The 18,687-nt window shown below is 38.1% G+C and overlaps 1 protein-coding gene across 3 annotated transcripts in view; it reads right to left on the reverse strand.

Moving 5' to 3' along the window:
• LOC148732334 (uncharacterized) overlaps positions 1 to 2,867 on the reverse strand; it is a 9,883-nt gene extending 7,016 nt beyond the window's left edge. Inside the window, exons 1-7 of one of the 3 annotated variants that reach the window (XM_088758205.1) lie at positions 2,643 to 2,867; positions 2,009 to 2,162; positions 1,656 to 1,863; positions 1,120 to 1,281; positions 753 to 874; positions 262 to 655; positions 21 to 82 (exon numbers count right to left, since the gene is read on the reverse strand). In XM_088758205.1, coding sequence (XP_088614331.1) covers positions 21 to 82; positions 262 to 655; positions 753 to 874; positions 1,120 to 1,281; positions 1,656 to 1,863; positions 2,009 to 2,121 — 1,061 coding nt within the window. In that variant the 5' untranslated portion in view covers positions 2,122 to 2,162; positions 2,643 to 2,867. Of the gene's footprint in view, positions 1 to 20; positions 83 to 261; positions 656 to 752; positions 875 to 1,119; positions 1,282 to 1,655; positions 1,864 to 2,008; positions 2,511 to 2,642 lie in introns of those variants that run through there. The other 2 variants (XM_088758204.1, XM_088758206.1) reach the window with 2 other exon arrangements.
• Between the last annotated feature and the right edge of the window lie 15,820 nt (positions 2,868 to 18,687).

Below are 18,687 nucleotides of genomic sequence, written 5' to 3' on the forward strand. Positions count from 1 at the left end.
TGAAATTCTCAGATTCTTACTTGTTAAACATCTGGTCAACAGCTTCATGAGTGTGACCAACCATTAAGAAATTTAGTTTTACCTGTAAAGACAAAAATTGGATTTGAGGGAATTTTTGTTCATGATCACTGCCATCCCCACCCCATAGTGTCAGTAGATTGTTGCAAATCATTAAATACAAACTATTAGGATAAACTATATTTCACTTAAGTGTATCACTTTTCAAACTTCATTTCCTTATGAGCAGCGGGTACAACATACCTTAACAAAAATGTCAAGCTTCACAAGAAGGGCTAAAAAGTTGAGAACAAACTGATTTTTATTCTCTCTCCAACAGTTGTCCATTTGAAGGTACAAGGTATCAGGCAAGTCTTCTCCCATGCTTTGCAATTCCAGGAGTAATATGTTAATGGTGAGATTTGCATCATGGGGATATTGAAATAGGTCAAAATAACCTTTAGGCTGCCTCCCATGGTTTAACACACCAGTCAAATGGGTCCGGAGTTTTCTTGCATTAGCATATGCATGTGCAATAACTACTAATCGTGGAAGGAGAAGCTTTGCCTGATCCATACCATCTTGTGCAATACATGCATATTTTTGTGGATACTTTTTAGCTTTGTCCCTGTTGTGGTAATACACTTTTCTCTCTTTCCTACCAAAAAAAAATGTTTCATTACAGATATTTCAGGAAACAGTTAACATTTAAAAACACAAGCAATGTGTCTCACTGAAATTAATTTAGCACTTACATTTGAAGATCATTGTGGAAATCAAAAAGCTTGTCCAAGTATTTCCGCACATCTTTATCTTGAGCTTTTCTCTTTTCCTCACCCAATACTGTGCAGTAATCACATCTTGTAAATCGGTTTACCTGCAGTAAACAACAGTTTCTTTGTACTGAAAATTGAAATGTCACAAAGAATCAATTATCTGAACCTTTAGAGATATTGCTTTGATGTAATGTATTGTTATTTTGCAGTCTGGGGTTATTGTAATCAAAGTTGCATGAAAACTGCATCTGATCCAGGGATTTAAAACAACAATTGTTCTTAGTATATCATCAATTATACATAACCATTCAAAACTAACACTACAAATTCAGGAACTTCATATCACCTTGGGTATTTTAACAAAAGGAAACACATCTCTCAAGAGATGACAAAAAGTACTGTAATGGATGACATCTTCATTCTCATCTTTCAAATAACCAAACATGATGGTTTTGTCCAGAAAGCTTGGAAGATGCAATGCTCCCGTGTCAGGCATCTTATCGCCAATCTATGTGAAACAAGAAGTTGTTGTAAAGTTGTCGTTGTAAAGATTTATAGCACACAAACAAATCAGTTCAGGTTACTAGGATTTCTGTTAACCTATGGCTGAGTGCACTGAGGAGTTCAAAGTAATCAGTGCAATATATTGCGAGGGATACTTCTAGAAGTTTGCATTAAGACAGGCTCACATCTAAACAAAATGCCAAACGAAATTCGTTTTATTGTCGTATTCTATTTTTTTTTTCTTCTTTTTTAAGAAGTGGAGAGTGGAGACGCATAGGACTTAATTAGTCACCTTTGCCAGGTCTGTCTATGTACCATGGTTCAATGAAGAAGCAATCAATCTTAATAAGGCATTGCGTTGATCAGAGCATTCATTACCCTTTTGAAGAATGCTTCCATCCAAGTTTCGGCCATGAGTCTCTTGTGACTTAAGTTCTTGCTCCTTGATTTTTGCAAAACTCTCACACCAGCGTGAAAATTGCGAAACGTTTCACTTAAAGCTGCTGCGCTCAGTCCAAAAACCACGCGGTATGCTGTACTGCATACTTTGTATCCACTAAGATAATAAGGGATGCTTTGAAGGTCACTATAAGGAAACAAACATGAGGAATCACGTTATAAAGAGATGGTTACAAATACGTTTTATCTAATTTAGTCTTATTAATGATTTAGACAATCTACGAGAAGAAACTTGTTGGTGAAACTAAAGGAAAACATAAGATGTACTGTACCTTTTATTTGGTTTGGCATGCATCCATAGCCAATCAAGTACGATCTGCCTTTTTTGCAGCGAGTTATTGCCCTGAGGATTCGTACGTATCATGCACATCTCTGCAAGATCCATGACTTCCAAGCATTTCTCAGCACAACATCCAGATTTTGTTGCTATAAATATAAAGAAACCCACAGAATGATGAATATCTCTGAATCCAATTGCTCAAATATCCGTCAAAATCACGAGCGCGCTCTTGGATCGTCTGAGAACCAGGCTGAGTAATCGCCTTCGTGCCTTAATTTTGCAGTAAATGACTGTCGATCGCAAACAACAAAACAGCGAACGGCGGAAACAAATCACCCAAGTTTCCTCTCTCTACCAAAACGTTTACCCTTCCCCACTTGTTCTGCTCTATATGGCATAGCCAGCAACGAAATAATGGCGGATTGGTTGGCTTTTTTTTTTTTTCTTTCAAGTCGTTACGCTGTTGGCTGTTTTGGTGTTTACGTCCACTCTGTATTTCGAACCCAGTTTCTCTAGTAAACGACACTCAGGAATGCGTCACGATATGTCATTGGGAAGTTCGTGATACTTCCTTATCTAATTACCACAATTATCACTTCTTTGGTTAGAGCCTAGCCTAGCCTCACCTTCTTTCAAAGAAGCAGCATGGCACTTCTCGCGATCGCAACCTCCAGGTTTTCTCACTTTACGAACTTTCCCTACGGCAGAAATTAAACGTGTCTCTTTGTTCACGAGGCAAGAAATTTCAACTTCTCCTTTTTTATTATTACCACATGCATAATTTGGTTAAGATGACAACTAAGAAGGTATGATGAAACTTTCTAAATTGCAGACAACTTGAATCTTTGACAGATATTTTTAAATCAGAACTTTAAATATGTTATATTATCAGGTCATGCATTCCTTCCACCTTCCCCGTGCATAGTAGAACTGAATAACAAAAATTACGTAAACTCGGCTCTTCATGTTACAATTCTTGTTAACATCAAAAAATTTATCAAAAGACATCGAAATGCCTTTTTCATTGATCCTCTAATTTCCCAATAGATGGCAGTTTATAGATTAGGGCGTCAAGATTGTTCCAGTATCCTGGTTGCTGTATTATGGATTTGTGACGCTCCCCTTTGCAGTGCAAATCCAGCTCACTATCTAGTACGTGCTCTTCACAATGTCCACAATAAGCCTTTTTACTTGCTTTGTGTGCGCCGCCCAAAGCCCGTTTGGATTCCCGGTCTTCCTCTACGTCTAAAGTCGGAAACTTGTCAAATTCTTTGAAAATGGGGCAAAACCTCCTGGACTGATCTTCAACTTTGATAAAATGAGGTTTCAGTTCTCTAATTTTTGCGCGTTTCTGGCGTTGGGTTTTTGAGGTCAGTTCGTTCCTATCTCGTTTTTCACTTTGGATAAGTCGGAAAAATTCCCTTTTGGAATACACTGATATGTCGTTTTTTTCAGCGACGTCCACGATTTTACCATCATATGAAACAGTGGAGGAAAAATACCTGGAAGAGCTCTTAATTGCTCTTTGGCCTCGTGAATAGATATTGAATTGTACAGACGTTACAAGCTGGCAAGCAGTTTTCCGGCTTTTCACAACGAGATCTGTTACTTTGAGAACATCAAAGAATTCCTCTACTTTTCCGCCTAGATCAACTACAGTGTTTCTGAATTGAGAATTACTATCCTCAAAACATAAAGAAAAACGTTCTGTTTTTGAAGTTAGGGAAGAGTTGATTAGAAATGCTACCTTCAAAGTTGCCGCTTCGCGCCTTGTTACCACATAATCTAATCAGGCACCCCGTGGTTAAATCCGAAATTCGAAGCACATTTTAGAAGTTAGCACCGTGGTCTATCAGGAAATCAGTACAGTAAGCTAGCCTTGCATAACTAACCACGTCAGATTGGTTTTTATCTCTGCTTTCGTTTCAAATTCTAAGCCATTTCTTATGGGGGAATTGTTTACAATAACACATTCCTTAAGCTAGTGGAGAGCGTCTGTTTTTCTTTGCGTACTCGAACACCTGTAAGTCTTAAGAAAGTTCTGGGGTAGACTTGAGCTTCATTGTGGACTTGAAAGAGGACAATTCAATAATTTATAACGGCAGGTCAAATGTTCTTTGCCGAAGATGTTGAAGACGGGAAGCAATTTGATACTATTATGAGTTCGACATACTCAAGCGTTTGTCACGCAAGGTCGAAATATTTACAATTACAAAAACACATTGGATTGTTCCCTTCTTGCGGTTTTTTGGGCCGCGAGAATAACACCTTTAAAAAACTTGTTCATTAGATAAATATTGAATATGTTACCTTGCAAGAGTGTTTCACTGAAGAGTAGAGATACAACTGTAGGAGGACTCGACCCCACCCCACCCCCTCCCCCGTTGAAAACCCATATGTTAACTATTTTTAACGGTAAATCACTAGACTCCGTCGTGAGTGAAAGTATACATTGTGGCACGATTTTTCTCGGTGATTATCATCAAACAGATGACATCGTTAGGTGGAGGGATACTGAAAGTATTATGCTAGAAGAAAAAAAATGATGCGCAATCAATTCAAAGCTTCAACATCGCCTCCCTTCAGGAATTCTAACTTTTGAAGATTGGTTCCAGCCACTTTGTTGAAATGCCATACCCAGGTGCTAGATCTTTGTGGTTCTCAATGGGTTTAACTGTTAGCCGTAAAACGGCAAAAATTAGCCTTTAGGTGTAAAAGTTGACAAATTTTAACCGTGAGTCCTAAAAGACCATTAATTTTAGTTAAACAAGTGTACCACCAACCTTATTTTCTTCAATCAGCTCAGTCTGTAATGAAGACAAGTGCCATGACGTACGTAGTAACTGACAGACCGCTTCCAATTATTACTAATGGTGCATAGGTTGACTGTTTGGTGGGGACGGTCAGAAAATAGCTCCAAACAGCACCACCTATTACAAGGAAAGCTGCAAGTATGTAGCTCCACTTATTTTCGCGACCAGTACAAAATTGAAATTCATTAGAATCAAACAATTAAAATTAGTAGGGCTTATTTTGGGAAACGATCACTTTTCTCTGAACGTAAGAACACAAATCCATTGATTTATTACTTCGCAAGGATACCGATGACCAATGACTAATGACGAATGGATTTATAGTGACAAGCATTTTTGACATAAAAAAGTAAAATAGGGTCACGCGACCCCATTGTTAAATAATAATAATAATAATAATAATAATTTAATATTTATGTTGCGCAAATTAACATGTGGATATGATCCAATGCGCATCACAACACTTTTCGGGGGACTTTGGCCGGACTGCATCAGCAGTTTACAAACAATCGAAGGAAACTTATTTGAAGATGCCTCCTCCCCCCCAATTCCCAGTAAACAGGCCAGACCACATCACAGTAATCTCGTGAGGGGGTTCTTTAACGTCCCCTGCCTAACCAAATTAACTAATTAATAGATGGTGACGGGACCTACGGTTTATTCGTCCTTATCCAAGAAGACTAGAATGTCTATCCATTTCTTGATATTATAGAAAGGTAGCGCATTCTCCTCAGTTATTTTAAGACCTTGAGTGTTGGTCCGGCCGGGGACCGAACCATCGACCTCGACCTCCCGCACAACAGTCCGGCGCTCTAACCAATTGAGCCAACCGGGAGGCGGTTAAATGACGTACGTAGTACGTGATAACTGTTCATGGGACTTATCTAACGGTTATACCGTCATAACTGTTCATGGGACTTATCTAACGGTTATACCTTACTTCCGCCATCTTCCCACTGAGTCTGTTGCATATCAAACTTGATAAGGAGGCATTGATCAGGAAAATAAGTGGAATATAGGCGATAGCTTCCTCATAGGAGGGAAGAACACTGTAATTACGCTCAAGAATTTTGTAAGCAAGTCAACAGCGCAAATGTTAAAGTGAAGGGACTTTGATATAGTACCTTTGCAACTAGCAGCCTTTCTGTAACGAATAATGGTAAATAACTGTATACAGTGTCCTGTACAAGACGTGTACATGTGAAAATAATGGCTGCCTAAAAATAAAGTGACACAAGAAAAATGATGAAGAACGATTGCAGAAAATTTTAAATACCTTAGTAGCAAACAAATAAGACAGTAAAAAGACTTATTTGGTTTTTTTACCTTATACAAGTTTGGATCTCTCAGCCAATCTTTGATTCATTTTGAACATTTCCTCTTAGATTGAACATTTTCCAGTGAAACATGAGGACCGTGTAGATCTGCAGGATTTGCTTCTTAAGCTGAAGAATTATTGTTTCCCTTGTAAGATACTAGACCTTCGTCGCTTTTCCAAGTTTGTCTCAGATAATGATCCTGAGCACTTTCACTAGCGATCATTGCTTCTCCGGCCAAATCATAAAAAAACCAATTCCTTTAGCTGGTCCTCGTGTATTGACGGCATTTCTTGAAATAGAGGTAAGCTGAAAGTCACGGCCTTTTTTGGCTTCCTGATCAAAGTATTGAGAAAGTTTCCTTTCGCTTCATGTTCACCACGATCAATATAAAATCGCACGATTTATTCATACTTGCCTTTATTTCTACTTCCAAATGGCGTCAGTATTGTTACAAGAGCGTTCTGAGATAAAAGAAAGGTAACTGACTGAGTCCATTTATTCCACAACCCATAAAAAAATTGGAACTTGCGATAATTACAGAATCCCCTATCGATTCTATAAACGCGATACCTTCGCGAAAGTGTCGGATACAAAGGTGCGTATACGTAATAAGTACTTTAGGGTGAATTTCATTTCGAATGATATATGTCTGGTTCAAAGCGAATTGAAGGTGCTAGTACCAAAACATTTGTTCAGTCACAACTATCTTTACGGGGCTTTACTACAAGGATCTTGATCTTGACTTACTATAATATTTGAATGTGTGCTATTTGTGCGTAAACGTCTCTTAGGCTCTTTTGTAGCAGGATTCCTTCGATCGTTTTCATCGTATTTGCCATCTTTGTCGCTTATTGCAACTTGATCTTCAATGCTGTGAACGCATGTGGGTTGTCTCCCCTCTTCGTTCAGTTTTTGAAGTTCCTTTGCACCAAAGAGAAAGATGATTACACTGAAGAAGACTCCAGTTCCAGTCGCTATCCATGAAAGGGACTGCAGATAAATAGCAAGAGAACTGACAAAAAAAGGTGTCTCCACTGCAAGTAGAGCTAAGAAGAGGAAGCTCTATCAAAGCAGTGGGAGAAGAGCCCAGGCTGTGCATCTCTTGGCACACTATGTAGTTTAAGTTCAACAGAGGGAGATAGCGATACCTAAAGTTATAAATATACTTCTTTGCGAAGTTTCTCGAGAGCTGCTTCTTACCCCAAAGTAGGGAGTTTGATAGGTCTCGAAGTGACTTTACCCTAAACCGTTTGACAACTGTAAATACCTTCGCTTATGCAGGTTTTCTTCACTAGAGTATATGAATTCTAAAAAAAAAGTAGGGAAGAAGCTCCTGACCGTAAAATCTGGAGGGCTGTTGGGTCCCACAGCATCACCATCGTCAAGACCAAGAAGGCTCCAGGCGGTGGCATAAATATAAACACCACTCAAGAAGGTTAACCGTTGTTCTGAATAAAAGAGGAAATCGAAACTCTGAGAGAATTTCATTTAAGATTATATACCGGTACACAACATCATTACGCGTAAATACATTAAAGAATTGGTTCGTGTTTAGCATGCGTATATCGGGATATGAATGCATGTCGGAATATTGTAGAGCGCGAGAGACGCGTAAAAGTTGATCGAGGTGCAGCCGAGAGCAACTCTACAGTAACCTTTTTTCTTAATTTAGAAGTAGGGTGCCTTAAAGTGCCCCTAAGACGAAATTTGAACATTTTATTTTGGCCTAAATTGTTTACACAATGTTTAATTGGGTCAAGTTAAGACCCTTTTTGGCATTTCAAAACTCAAAACAAACCTTCGATGACCAATTATTACCGTTTCAAAGTCGTCCAAAAATCTTCCGCTATGCTGAAAACATATTCCAGCCGAGCCCGCAAAAACGTCATCATGACGTCAAAGGCTCAACAAACTTATGCTTTGCTTTGTCACAACTTTCTTTGTTCGCTGAACAGAGAATCACACATATTACTTTTTTGAGAACTGTTTCGTTTTCAGTCGGGAAATGTCGACTTTTTCAGACGATGAATTGTCCCAGAAATCATCTGAAGCTTCTGTGGATAAAATTGCGCCGACAAACGATGAATTTTTACCATGCGAATACAGATAAACAAAGAACGGCACGGACTCCCCATGTGGCTTTTGTGGTCGCATCGCTTTATCGCCTTCGAACTGTATTTTTGCTTGTCGTAAGGGATTTTCCTTTTTTGCAAGAAATGATCGGGTGATTAGTAGAAATAGTTTTCGGCAATGGCTACTTGTGTATCCGAAGGCGGATATTGGGAGTGTATGAAAGCGGCCATTTCTAAGCCATCAATGTGTTTTCCCTGATGCATTTGGTCAATGATCTCATTAACCCTTTCCTACATGATTTTTACTATCGGTGCTTTGAGAGGTTTGAAGTGAACGCTGTTGTTGAGTTGCACTTTGGCCTCTCTTGTTTTTTCTGTCTTATTCATGATGACTATTGTTGTGTTGCTTCGGTGAGGTTTTAGAGCCGTGACGTCATTGCGTTACAAAGTATTTTTTGGCTTAGATGCAGTCTGCAAGTAGCGTTATGACAATTTTCCAAGTAGCTCTGAAGGGCGATAGAAGACTGAACCGGTGGCATTCAGTTTGATATGAAAAAGAAGTGGATCTTTGTTTTGTCCGTGAAATTTGTAACGTCTGAAGAAAATTTTAGTTAAAATATCACAGATCTTCTCCATCAGTTGCACCCGGAGCACTCTTCAAGTGAAGAGAGCCAAGGAAATGAAGTAGAAGATGAAGGATATGGAGGTTTTAATGCTGGAAGTGTCGACCGCCGATCGAACACTTCATAGACCATGCTTACGCGAAAGATGTGTCGTAATACCAACAGAAGTGTAGTCAGTGTGCTGTAAAGAGCTGCCATACTTTTCTTCAATGGATGATGGTACCCTGTGATCCAAAGTGATCAACAGAGAATTCAATTATTTTAATGTAAAAAAGACCTTTAATAACAAAACTGGAATCAGCTGCACTTTACTTCAATGTTTTGATTTAAAACCGATTCATTTCAAGGTAAAACTGATATTGCTGTTTATTTATCGTGCATATACTTCGATCTTTCAAAGGCTACAAATTACACCACCCTACAGGCTCTAACAATTTGATTAGTCAACAACAAACATATGAAACATATGTGTGAACTGCGGTTATGAGACGTCTCATAACCGCAGTTCACACATATGTTTCATATGTTTGTTGTTGTTTGATTTATCATCTACGGGTTTATATCGAATTTATTTGATGGCCTGCTCCCAGTTGGCTTGTTAGCTCAATTGGTAGAGCGCTGCACTAGTATCGCAGAGGTCAGTGGTTCGAGTCCCGTACAGGCCTGAAATTTTTTTCAGGTCTGATTTTCACTATTGCTCAAATAGTGCTTTACTGCGAAGATCGTTCTCATATAAATTTGATTAGTCTTTGAAAAATGTACTTGTTCTTATTTATTCCAAACTGCACTCTGAATCATGCGATTACCCATACAAATTGCACTCTACTCAGTTCAATTACCAGTATTAATCACTTATGTAATGTTATGGTGAGCTAAATCTTTCTCTCTCGATTCAAAGCAAGGAAAATTTTCCTGGTCGAGTCCACCTTTCTGCATCACATAAAATTACCGTAGCGACATCATACTTTTAATCATTTATAAATGTAGTGTTCTCATTTGCTAAATTTCCCTGTATCGATTCAAACCAGTTCAAATATGGCGGTTGGCAACTACGTTCGACATGCGTTTGCGGTGACACCTGGGACACTAACTCTAGTCGGATCCCTGTTGGTTTGGCTTATTCAACTATCAAAAAGTTCTTTCAAAATTAAAGGTAAAAATACAATTTTTTTTTTAGATCATGATTCTCGAGTTAGAATATTATCATTCAAATGAACTGTATATCAGCCTTTTCTGCACGTTCAGGCGATATCTTACATCACAATCAGCGGGGCTATGGAGTTTTATATTGTAATTTTTTTAATTGACTCCTCTGATAGCTTAAGGGCCGGGTTGTCGAGTGTTGAATGATACCCTTGTCTCATATGGAGGGCACGATATTTTAGTAGAGCCATATGTGGTTGTATCCTTTCCAACGCATAACATTACCTTCTGTCACTTCACCTATTTAGGGTCACAGAATATCGAGGGTCAAGCTGACCAATCATCGTTTGATGTCCAAGTTCCATGCGAAAATGAAGCAACACAGAACTTCTGCTTGCTATCGAAACTCTCGACCTACAACATCAGTCCTTACATCACTAATGGATAACAGCCTTTGTTAAAGATATGAAACAAAGGGTCAAACTTGCACATGATTGTCTCTCAGAGTGGGTATCGGTTCGAGCAGGAGTACCGCAGGGAACAAAATTAGGATCGTGGCTATTCTTGGTTATGATTAACGATTTGAAAGTACCATCAGCCAGTATAAAATAGTTATCAGCCAGTATAAAATAGCCTTCAGCCAGTATAAAATATGTAGATGATACGACAGTGTTTGAAATCATAAGCAAGGGTGGCCCTAGCAATGCTTAGTCTATGATAAACGAAGTAGCTACCTGGCCAATGTTCAACTCGTTTCAACTCCACTCAAAAAAATGTAATGAGCTAAGAGTTTCCTTTGTGCACTCGCCCACTTTCTACGATCTCATAGAAATTAATGACTCTAAGGTTAGTACCGTTAATGTCGTGAAATTACTGGGTGTGTATTTTCAGGAGAACCTCAAGTGGAACACTCACGTTACTGAGACGATTAAAAAGGCCGCTAAACGCCTTTAGTTTTTAACTCAGTTAAAGTGAGCTAAGGTATCATCACCAGAATTAGCAAATTTTTACGTTGCTTGTATTCAATCTGTCTTACTTTATGGATGTCAGGTCTACCATTACAGTCTCCCCAATTATTTGAGCTTAAGTTTACAGCGTGTCTAAAGAGAGCCTTGAAAATTATATACGGTTATGATAATCATTATAGAGAAGTGCTTCAGATGGCAGGGCTGAAAACCCTAAGGGATCGGAGAGAGAACCTTTGCTTAAAATTCTTTAACAACATCGTCTCCAATCCTTTGGATTGTTTATACCATTTACTGCCTTTCGATAACCGAGATCAACTTATGGAATTACGACGAAGCAGACCATTTAGAGTTTCCTTTAAAACAAATCGGTTCAGAGATACTTTCATTCCAGGAAGCGCGAGACATTTTAACTAACATTTATTATAATTGTATATGTAAATTAGTTCCCTTTTAGGTTTGATTTTCTTGTATAGTTCTATAACATAACTGTGTACACCTTTGCAATTCAGCTTCCAGCTGCTAGTAAGGTATTTTTTAATAAACGTCTATCTATCTAAACCTACGAGAGATGATGACAATGAACAACAATATATTCTGTGAAATTTTCACGACTAATTAAAATATTTTACTAGCTGCAATTTCGGTTTGCGCCTGTTGTTATAAAAACTGGTAGCCTAAAAACTATCATCCGCTCGTTCAAATGGCAAAACTATCATCAATATCACGTCGAATTTGAACATGTCCAAAGTATATGATAGTTGATAATAGTCGATGATAGTCAGTGATGGCCGTAACCTGGTCCTAGAGGTTCTCTGCTCTCTAAAAAAATAGAATAAATCTCTTCTCCCTAAAAAAAATCGGCGCCAAGCGCCGACAACTAGCTTCAAAGCGAGCAGTCGAGAGAACCTCTGGTGGAGACCGTTGAGAACCTCACTTTGGTGCGTTCAGCTGATGATCGTCGCGATCTGATTGGCTATTATTTTTCAATACCTGTGATTGGCCAGTGAAAAAATATGTGGGAGAGGGTGTAGTATTGCGATATCGTACCGAGGGACCGGACAGTTGGCTGTTTTTTCATTGCCAATGTTTTACACGTTTAGTCACTGCGATTTAAATTTGACAGGTAACATTTTAGTTGTAATTTTTCGATTAAAAACTCAACTCAACTTAGAGAGAACAGAACCTCTGGTACTAGGGTAAAACCAGTTACAAGAGTGTCGACAATATAACAGAAGTCATTGAGTTTACTTCGAATGTTCTCACCTCTGTTCGTGCACGACTACGTTTTCGATCTCTCGAATCACAGAAATAATCAACATCCAAAGCTGAAAAAGGATCTACTATATCATTGTTATTTTGCACACAAAGTTTTCTTTTGCTCTTTGGAGCCACGGGAAAGATACACGCTTTTTTCCTTGCATTCTCAGTTTATGTCATGATTATCAACCGGGGAGTATTTGGGGCACCTCTTTTCGCGCTGTATGTCAGTGCTTTCCCATACAGATTCCTTATAGTCAAGTCCAAGTCTTTCAAGTTCTTGGAGTTGTTCTAGGAGTTTGTAATATTTCAAAATAGTTCTCTAGCATTTCTGACATAAAACCTAAGAAAATTAAAAATCCTCCCTATCTTGAACGTCTGAAGCAACCACAGTCCGAAAGATGTCGAGAAATTCTTTTTTCTTGTCGGAGAAAATATTATACTGTGAACGGCCAGCGATCTTTAGGATTTTTCTACAGACTCTGTAAAAATCGTTTGGTCGATTGTTGAAGCGCTTGACAGGAGTGTAATTAGTTCTATTCATAAATACACCGTGGAAGTGTCAAGGTCAAAGCTGATTTCTTTGTCGATACACGGTGGAGAACTGTCGCACGTGTAACAGTATTTTGACAGATAATAATTTCAAAACATTGGCGCTCCCATCCCCTCCAGAGCAGTTTCATATCTAACAACACATTCACGAAACCCCCCGACTCTAAGTTTTTTTTTTTATTTGATACTGACGTTTCCTATTGGCTGTTGAAAAGTGATAAATTTGGTCAGCTGTCAAAACAGCTTTATGCACCAAAGTGAAGTTCTCAACGGTCTCCACCAGAGGTTCTCTCGACTGCTCGCTGCTTCGCAGCTCGTTGTCGGTGCCTGGCGCCGAGTTTTTTAAGGAGAAGAGATTTATCCTATTTTTTTGGGGAGAAGAGAACCTCTGAGAACCTCTAGGACCAGGGTATGATGGCCGGTGCGTGATAGTTTTCGTTAAAATGCGTGTGATCGAGAGATAAGTTCTACAGTTCAATGTTTACAGTTAGCTTTTATTGATTTTTATCAAGTCACACCTTCTATAACCGTGAATTAGGTACGAAACAGATGGTCAGTTTCTATGCTGACTGGCCATATATTCCAGTAGGAAAACACGTTGTCTTTTAAATGTGAACTATTGCAGATTGCGAACTTTGGTCGTCACTTGGGAACTTTGACCATTTGACATTTTTGACAGCATTAGTCATGTTCAACCCATCAGATTACTTGAACTATTCCAAAAAGGATTCTGGTTGGCTTATTGTGGCCTGCTTTATGAGAGTAGAGAGCACGCTGACAACACTATTGTTCGCTTTGGGAAAAAAGTTTGTTTTGAAAATTGAAAATAATGTTTTGAAAACTGTACTAAATAGAGTCAAACCTGTATTAAGTAGTCACCTATGGGGAATGGCAAGTTGATCCCTTAAAAAAGTCTGAGTGCTTAACACAGGTTCCACAGAATAGGGTAATATAGAAAATTATAAAAAAAGCGCCCTTTTGTGCCGTAATTGACCTCTTGATATACAAAAATCTTGGTTGAAAATAATACTACCATTGATGTTCGGAGAGAAACATGGATTAAATTTTACTTGAAATATTATTTTCAGTTATATTTGAGTGGTTCCACTTTAAGTGACCATTCAGTACAAGTAAAAGACAATACAAACAAGCCATTGGGACTCCTTCAAAGGTGAGCACATCCACTAGCTAGAGGTAAAAGTTACAGTCATTTGTGGGTAACAAATTCTGGACTTTAACAACCGACCGCTTATTACAGGGTGACCACTTAACATAGTGTCACTTAATACAGGTTCAACTCTACTGAGTTTCTCGTTTTAGCATAACACATTCATGACCTATCATGCTGCACTACAGCAAGTCATCATTGTGCCACATTACAATTTTAATCAGCCAAATATTTTCACAGTGTACTTGTAGCTCTACATTATAACACATAAGTTCCTGGATTTATGATCCCATTGAAAAAAATGTTTTGGCTCCATGCTTCAAAGTCACAAGAACCAACTGGGAAATATTATGGGAAAATTCATCACCTGAGAAGGGAATTCTGCATGAAACTGCACACGAAAACCAATATTGCATGAATCCAATCGCAAAGCAATCCTTATCAAGATCTTTTCAAGATCTTTGTGATGATCCTTCAAGATAGTTGAAGAAAAAATGAGGATTTTTCAAAGATCTTACGAGGATTCTTACAAATATCTTATCAAGATCTTTGTAAGGGTATTCCAAGATCTTCAAAGAAAAAATGACGATCTTCCAAGATCTGAAAAGGAGGCTTTCAAAGATCTTTGCTAAGATTCTTGATAATTTGATAAGGATCTTACAGGGATCCTTGTCAAGATCTCTGCAGGATCTGTGCAAGGATCCTGGAATATCCTCTGGAACAAAACAAGGATCTTTCCAAGATGTTACATACATACCTACATACCTACATACATACATACATACATACATACATACATACATACATACATACATACACTTCATTGAACATCCCTAAAAAGGGCTTTTCGGCGTCAATATTAAAAAGAAAATTAAATAAATAAATGAATAAATTGATTATATCATTAATTGATAAAAACTATGTAAAAACTACCCACAAGAATAACTAAATGATAACTATGTACATTGATTATCATCTTACCTAGTTCATGTCGCAAATCAGTTCTTTGATTAAATGTCTGTTATTTCCCTTAGGTCTTTGCTTAAGTTATTCCATATTTCACAATGTGGAATATTGAAGCTGTTTCTCTATCTTGTCTCCCTGTTGTGAATAGTAGCTCAATTTTAAAATTTGTCCTACAAGTATGTTAAAATCTTTGCTAGAATCCTCGAATATATAATGTTTTTCTTCCAGCCCTTGGTAATTCCTGACTTAAAAATTGAAAAAGAACTACAGTATATATCAAATATAACAGCATGTTGTAGATAGAACGTAATATAATAATAGGAGCCATGAAGGTAACACGAATCTGGAGGATTCAGCGTTTTTTTTAATATTCAGGTCATTTGGGGAAAATTTTTGCAAAAATTACCTCGTGGAAACATTTAACTTCCCTGCAAAACTTTGGTTTTTATCCTCATTTCTAATTTCTTCTGAGGCATGACACTAAAACAATAAAGATTACTTCCAAAACATTTTACTCACCAAAACATTTTACTGACAAAATGAACAGTTCTGTTTCGCTTTTCTCCACAGAAATTTTCAAAAGGTGAAAACTTGACTGATTGCATCAGCAACAGCAAATACAAATTTAAATTATATTAAGTCAACTTGCCCTCAGGAACCATCAATAATGTTCTCTCTCGCTCAAGAAAAACTTTTTTTGCCTGCATTATTTTAAGCCTGCCCGCTACAAACACAGTTCCTCTCGTGTGTTTAACCCTTTAACCACTAACAGAAACTTAGCTTATTTCTCCTTACCAAACACCCTTGAATCACACATTGAGGTTGCAAGAATGAAGGAAATGATCACTAAAACAGTCTTCATTGTCAAACAGATTATTACTAACAGTACCATAGCAAATGTATGGATAATATATATACAGATGTATACAGATGTATGCAGATGTTAGGGTGTCAAGACCCACAATCGCAAAACAGAGCGCGCACGTGATTAAGGTTTTGCATGTGAATGGAAACGTATTATTATATGAAAGAATGAGCATTAGGACTCGCTTTGAAAAAGACGCTGAAGGTAATTTGGAAATGTTCTATTGAGTGTAAAGAAACTAAACCCTGAGTAACCATAACGGACGATCACAAAGAAAACTTAGCGCCATGATTTGCTAAGAACGCCAAAAAAAAAAAAAAAAAACAGTGACGCGAGTGTGAAACTCACGATTGGTTTTAGTTTTGCCTCTGAATGGTATTTAGAGGATGGCACAAGTCTTCTTGAAAAATCACAGAGCGTTGCAAAGCAAAACCAAAGCAATCTCGACACTAAATTGAAAATCGCCCTATGGCCGTAAAACGACTCATTCCTAAATGGAAATTCCTTCCACTAAAAGAGAAAACGTTTATGAGCCAAAGTCAATGGCCTCTTGATCGGTTTTTTTGAGCAATTTATTTTTGAACAAAGTTACAGTTTGAGTTAGTTTTGTGTCCTCAGACCAAGGTTGTATACCATCGCGATGGAAGAAATTTTATTTGTTTCCAAGCAGTTATTTTGCGTTTCTTTATTTTAGATGAACGCCGAGGAACTTGGACAACAAAGGATGATTGGGTAGCTCGAGCTTCGATATCCTGTGGAGATAAAAGAGAGAAGTGGCTGATGAAGACTCATGATTTACCAGACTTTAGTTTGCATTGGAACCGAGTTACCCAAAAGGCTCCAGAGCTCATTACTGGCATTAAGTGACTCAGAGTATTGCTAATCCCCCTGTACGAGATGCAAGTCTACTATTGTGGTAAATATGGGGCTAACCTTAGTTTGGAAAAATTGGATCGTGATGTTTTATGACGTCATGTTATAGACAGAACTGTCTATGGCCTGGACTGTTTTAGGAGTAAATTGTTATATGCGTAGTTATTACGTCGCTCGCAGCGCAAGTGGTCAAGATGAAGCGAACTTTGTGTTCTGATTAGCTACCCGAGCGGGGAAGATGGGCCTATCTTGCCCGCTCGGGATTGCCGGCATTGATCCTGCGCATGAAGAAAATAGAATTAGAACTACGTTCGTAATTCTTGGACAATTTCGGCGATGGAAATGCAAAAGGTGGCAGAAGGTAGTCAAAACAAAGAAAACAGAAACGACTCTCGTTAGTTTGTTGTGCTACAAACACAGTTGGCCTTCTTTCCATGCTCTCGAAGTAAAAAAGTCACTCTTGATTCTTATTAAAGCAAAATCTTTTTGAAATTTAATAAATTCTTTCTTAACCAAGCTTGTTCGGTCAAGATGTCTGGATATTAGCCTCGTCCTTTTTTCGCATCTTTATGTACCTTGACTTCGTCTCGGTCCACAAAATTCCAGCCATCTTGACCTCACGCTTGCTTAATAGCCAATATGTACTGTTGCATAGACCATTTAAAGATATGGTAGACTGATTTCCAACGTCATCGCTTTAAAAATACAACATGCTATCGGCCCAATGTAGCTCATGGCCTGAGAGATGGCTGGCTCAAAGACTTTCCCTAGAATAATAAGTCACAATGACGCTTGAACTCGATCTTTTTTAATTTGATGACTCTGAGGAATAATAAGCTATAGGTAACTTTTAGTGTCTCTGGGAGCTCGCTGGTGAGCGTGACTGAGTCGAATTTACATAAATGCTTTCGAAATCGACTTTTTTTTTTAATTCATGGGAAGTGCTACAACCGAGTTCCTAAACAATTTACTATGTTTTGCAATGTAGAAACCAGACATTATCCGCCCTGAAGGGTTAGTAAATCCGCAAATAAGAGAAGCTCTTAGACTTAGTATCTAGGCCTTCAAAAGAAATATCGTGAAGGCTGACTTGCGATCCAACTGTGTACGTTTTCATGAATTAATTTGCAAGCCACTTTGTAATTTTTTACAATGCCCACGCGGTTGTCTTAGATTTTATTGGCAGTTATCAATTTGATAAAAGGTGATTAATCAAAGTCTTCTTTCAGTCTTAAATTTGTTTTGTTAGGAACAGCCAAGGAAAAACGTTTTGTTGCATGTAACTCGATTGAACTGAGTTTGAAGGAGATGAAATGTAAGAGAACAGTAAAGACCCTTGTTTTGTTATAAAATGAAGGGAAATTAATAATTTCAAAAATAATTGAACCGATGCTTTCACGAGGGAATAAAGAATATTTAAATGATGTTATTTCAGTGTTTCTGGGATCGTTCTCAACTATCAACCGTGGTAATAGGCTTTGGATTAATAAAGTGATCGTTATAAAATCAATTTACATACCTCAGCCGATCGATGAGGTTAGACGTGAACTCTCAGTAACGCATTTTCGTGCACATCGACAAATTTTTTTCAAATTCACAACCTTCGTGATCTTAATTAGCTGTAGTCGCGTTTTAAGGTCAATAAATGGTTGCAGCGTAACTAGTGAGAGTCACTCAATCAGGGAACTGCTTACTAATACCAATTTGTATACGAAAGTCAAAGACTTGGAAAGCAACTCTTTATTAAAATTCAAGCTGCAGAGGACCCTGCTGAACTTATTGTGTTCATGCAAGATCTATACATACTTTTTGAAACAAGGTTCATCAACCGTGATTAAGTCACTAAACCCTCCAGAGGGAGAAGCAATAGAGCATAAAATCGTGTTTCCTAACAGGCACAAGACATTGCCAAACTTTCAAGATCTTTCTAAGTGCATTTCTTTTGTCTGACTTCGGGGCTGCAGTAAGACCTTGGGGACAGCTCGAGATAACACTCATCACCATATTTGATATGCTCTAGAAGACTTGTTTTGCAAGCTACTTGGCATCCTG

Source organism: Stylophora pistillata, chromosome 4 (assembly GCF_964205215.1).
Source record: "Stylophora pistillata chromosome 4, jaStyPist1.2, whole genome shotgun sequence".
Classification (NCBI taxonomy): Eukaryota; Metazoa; Cnidaria; class Anthozoa; order Scleractinia; family Pocilloporidae; genus Stylophora; species Stylophora pistillata.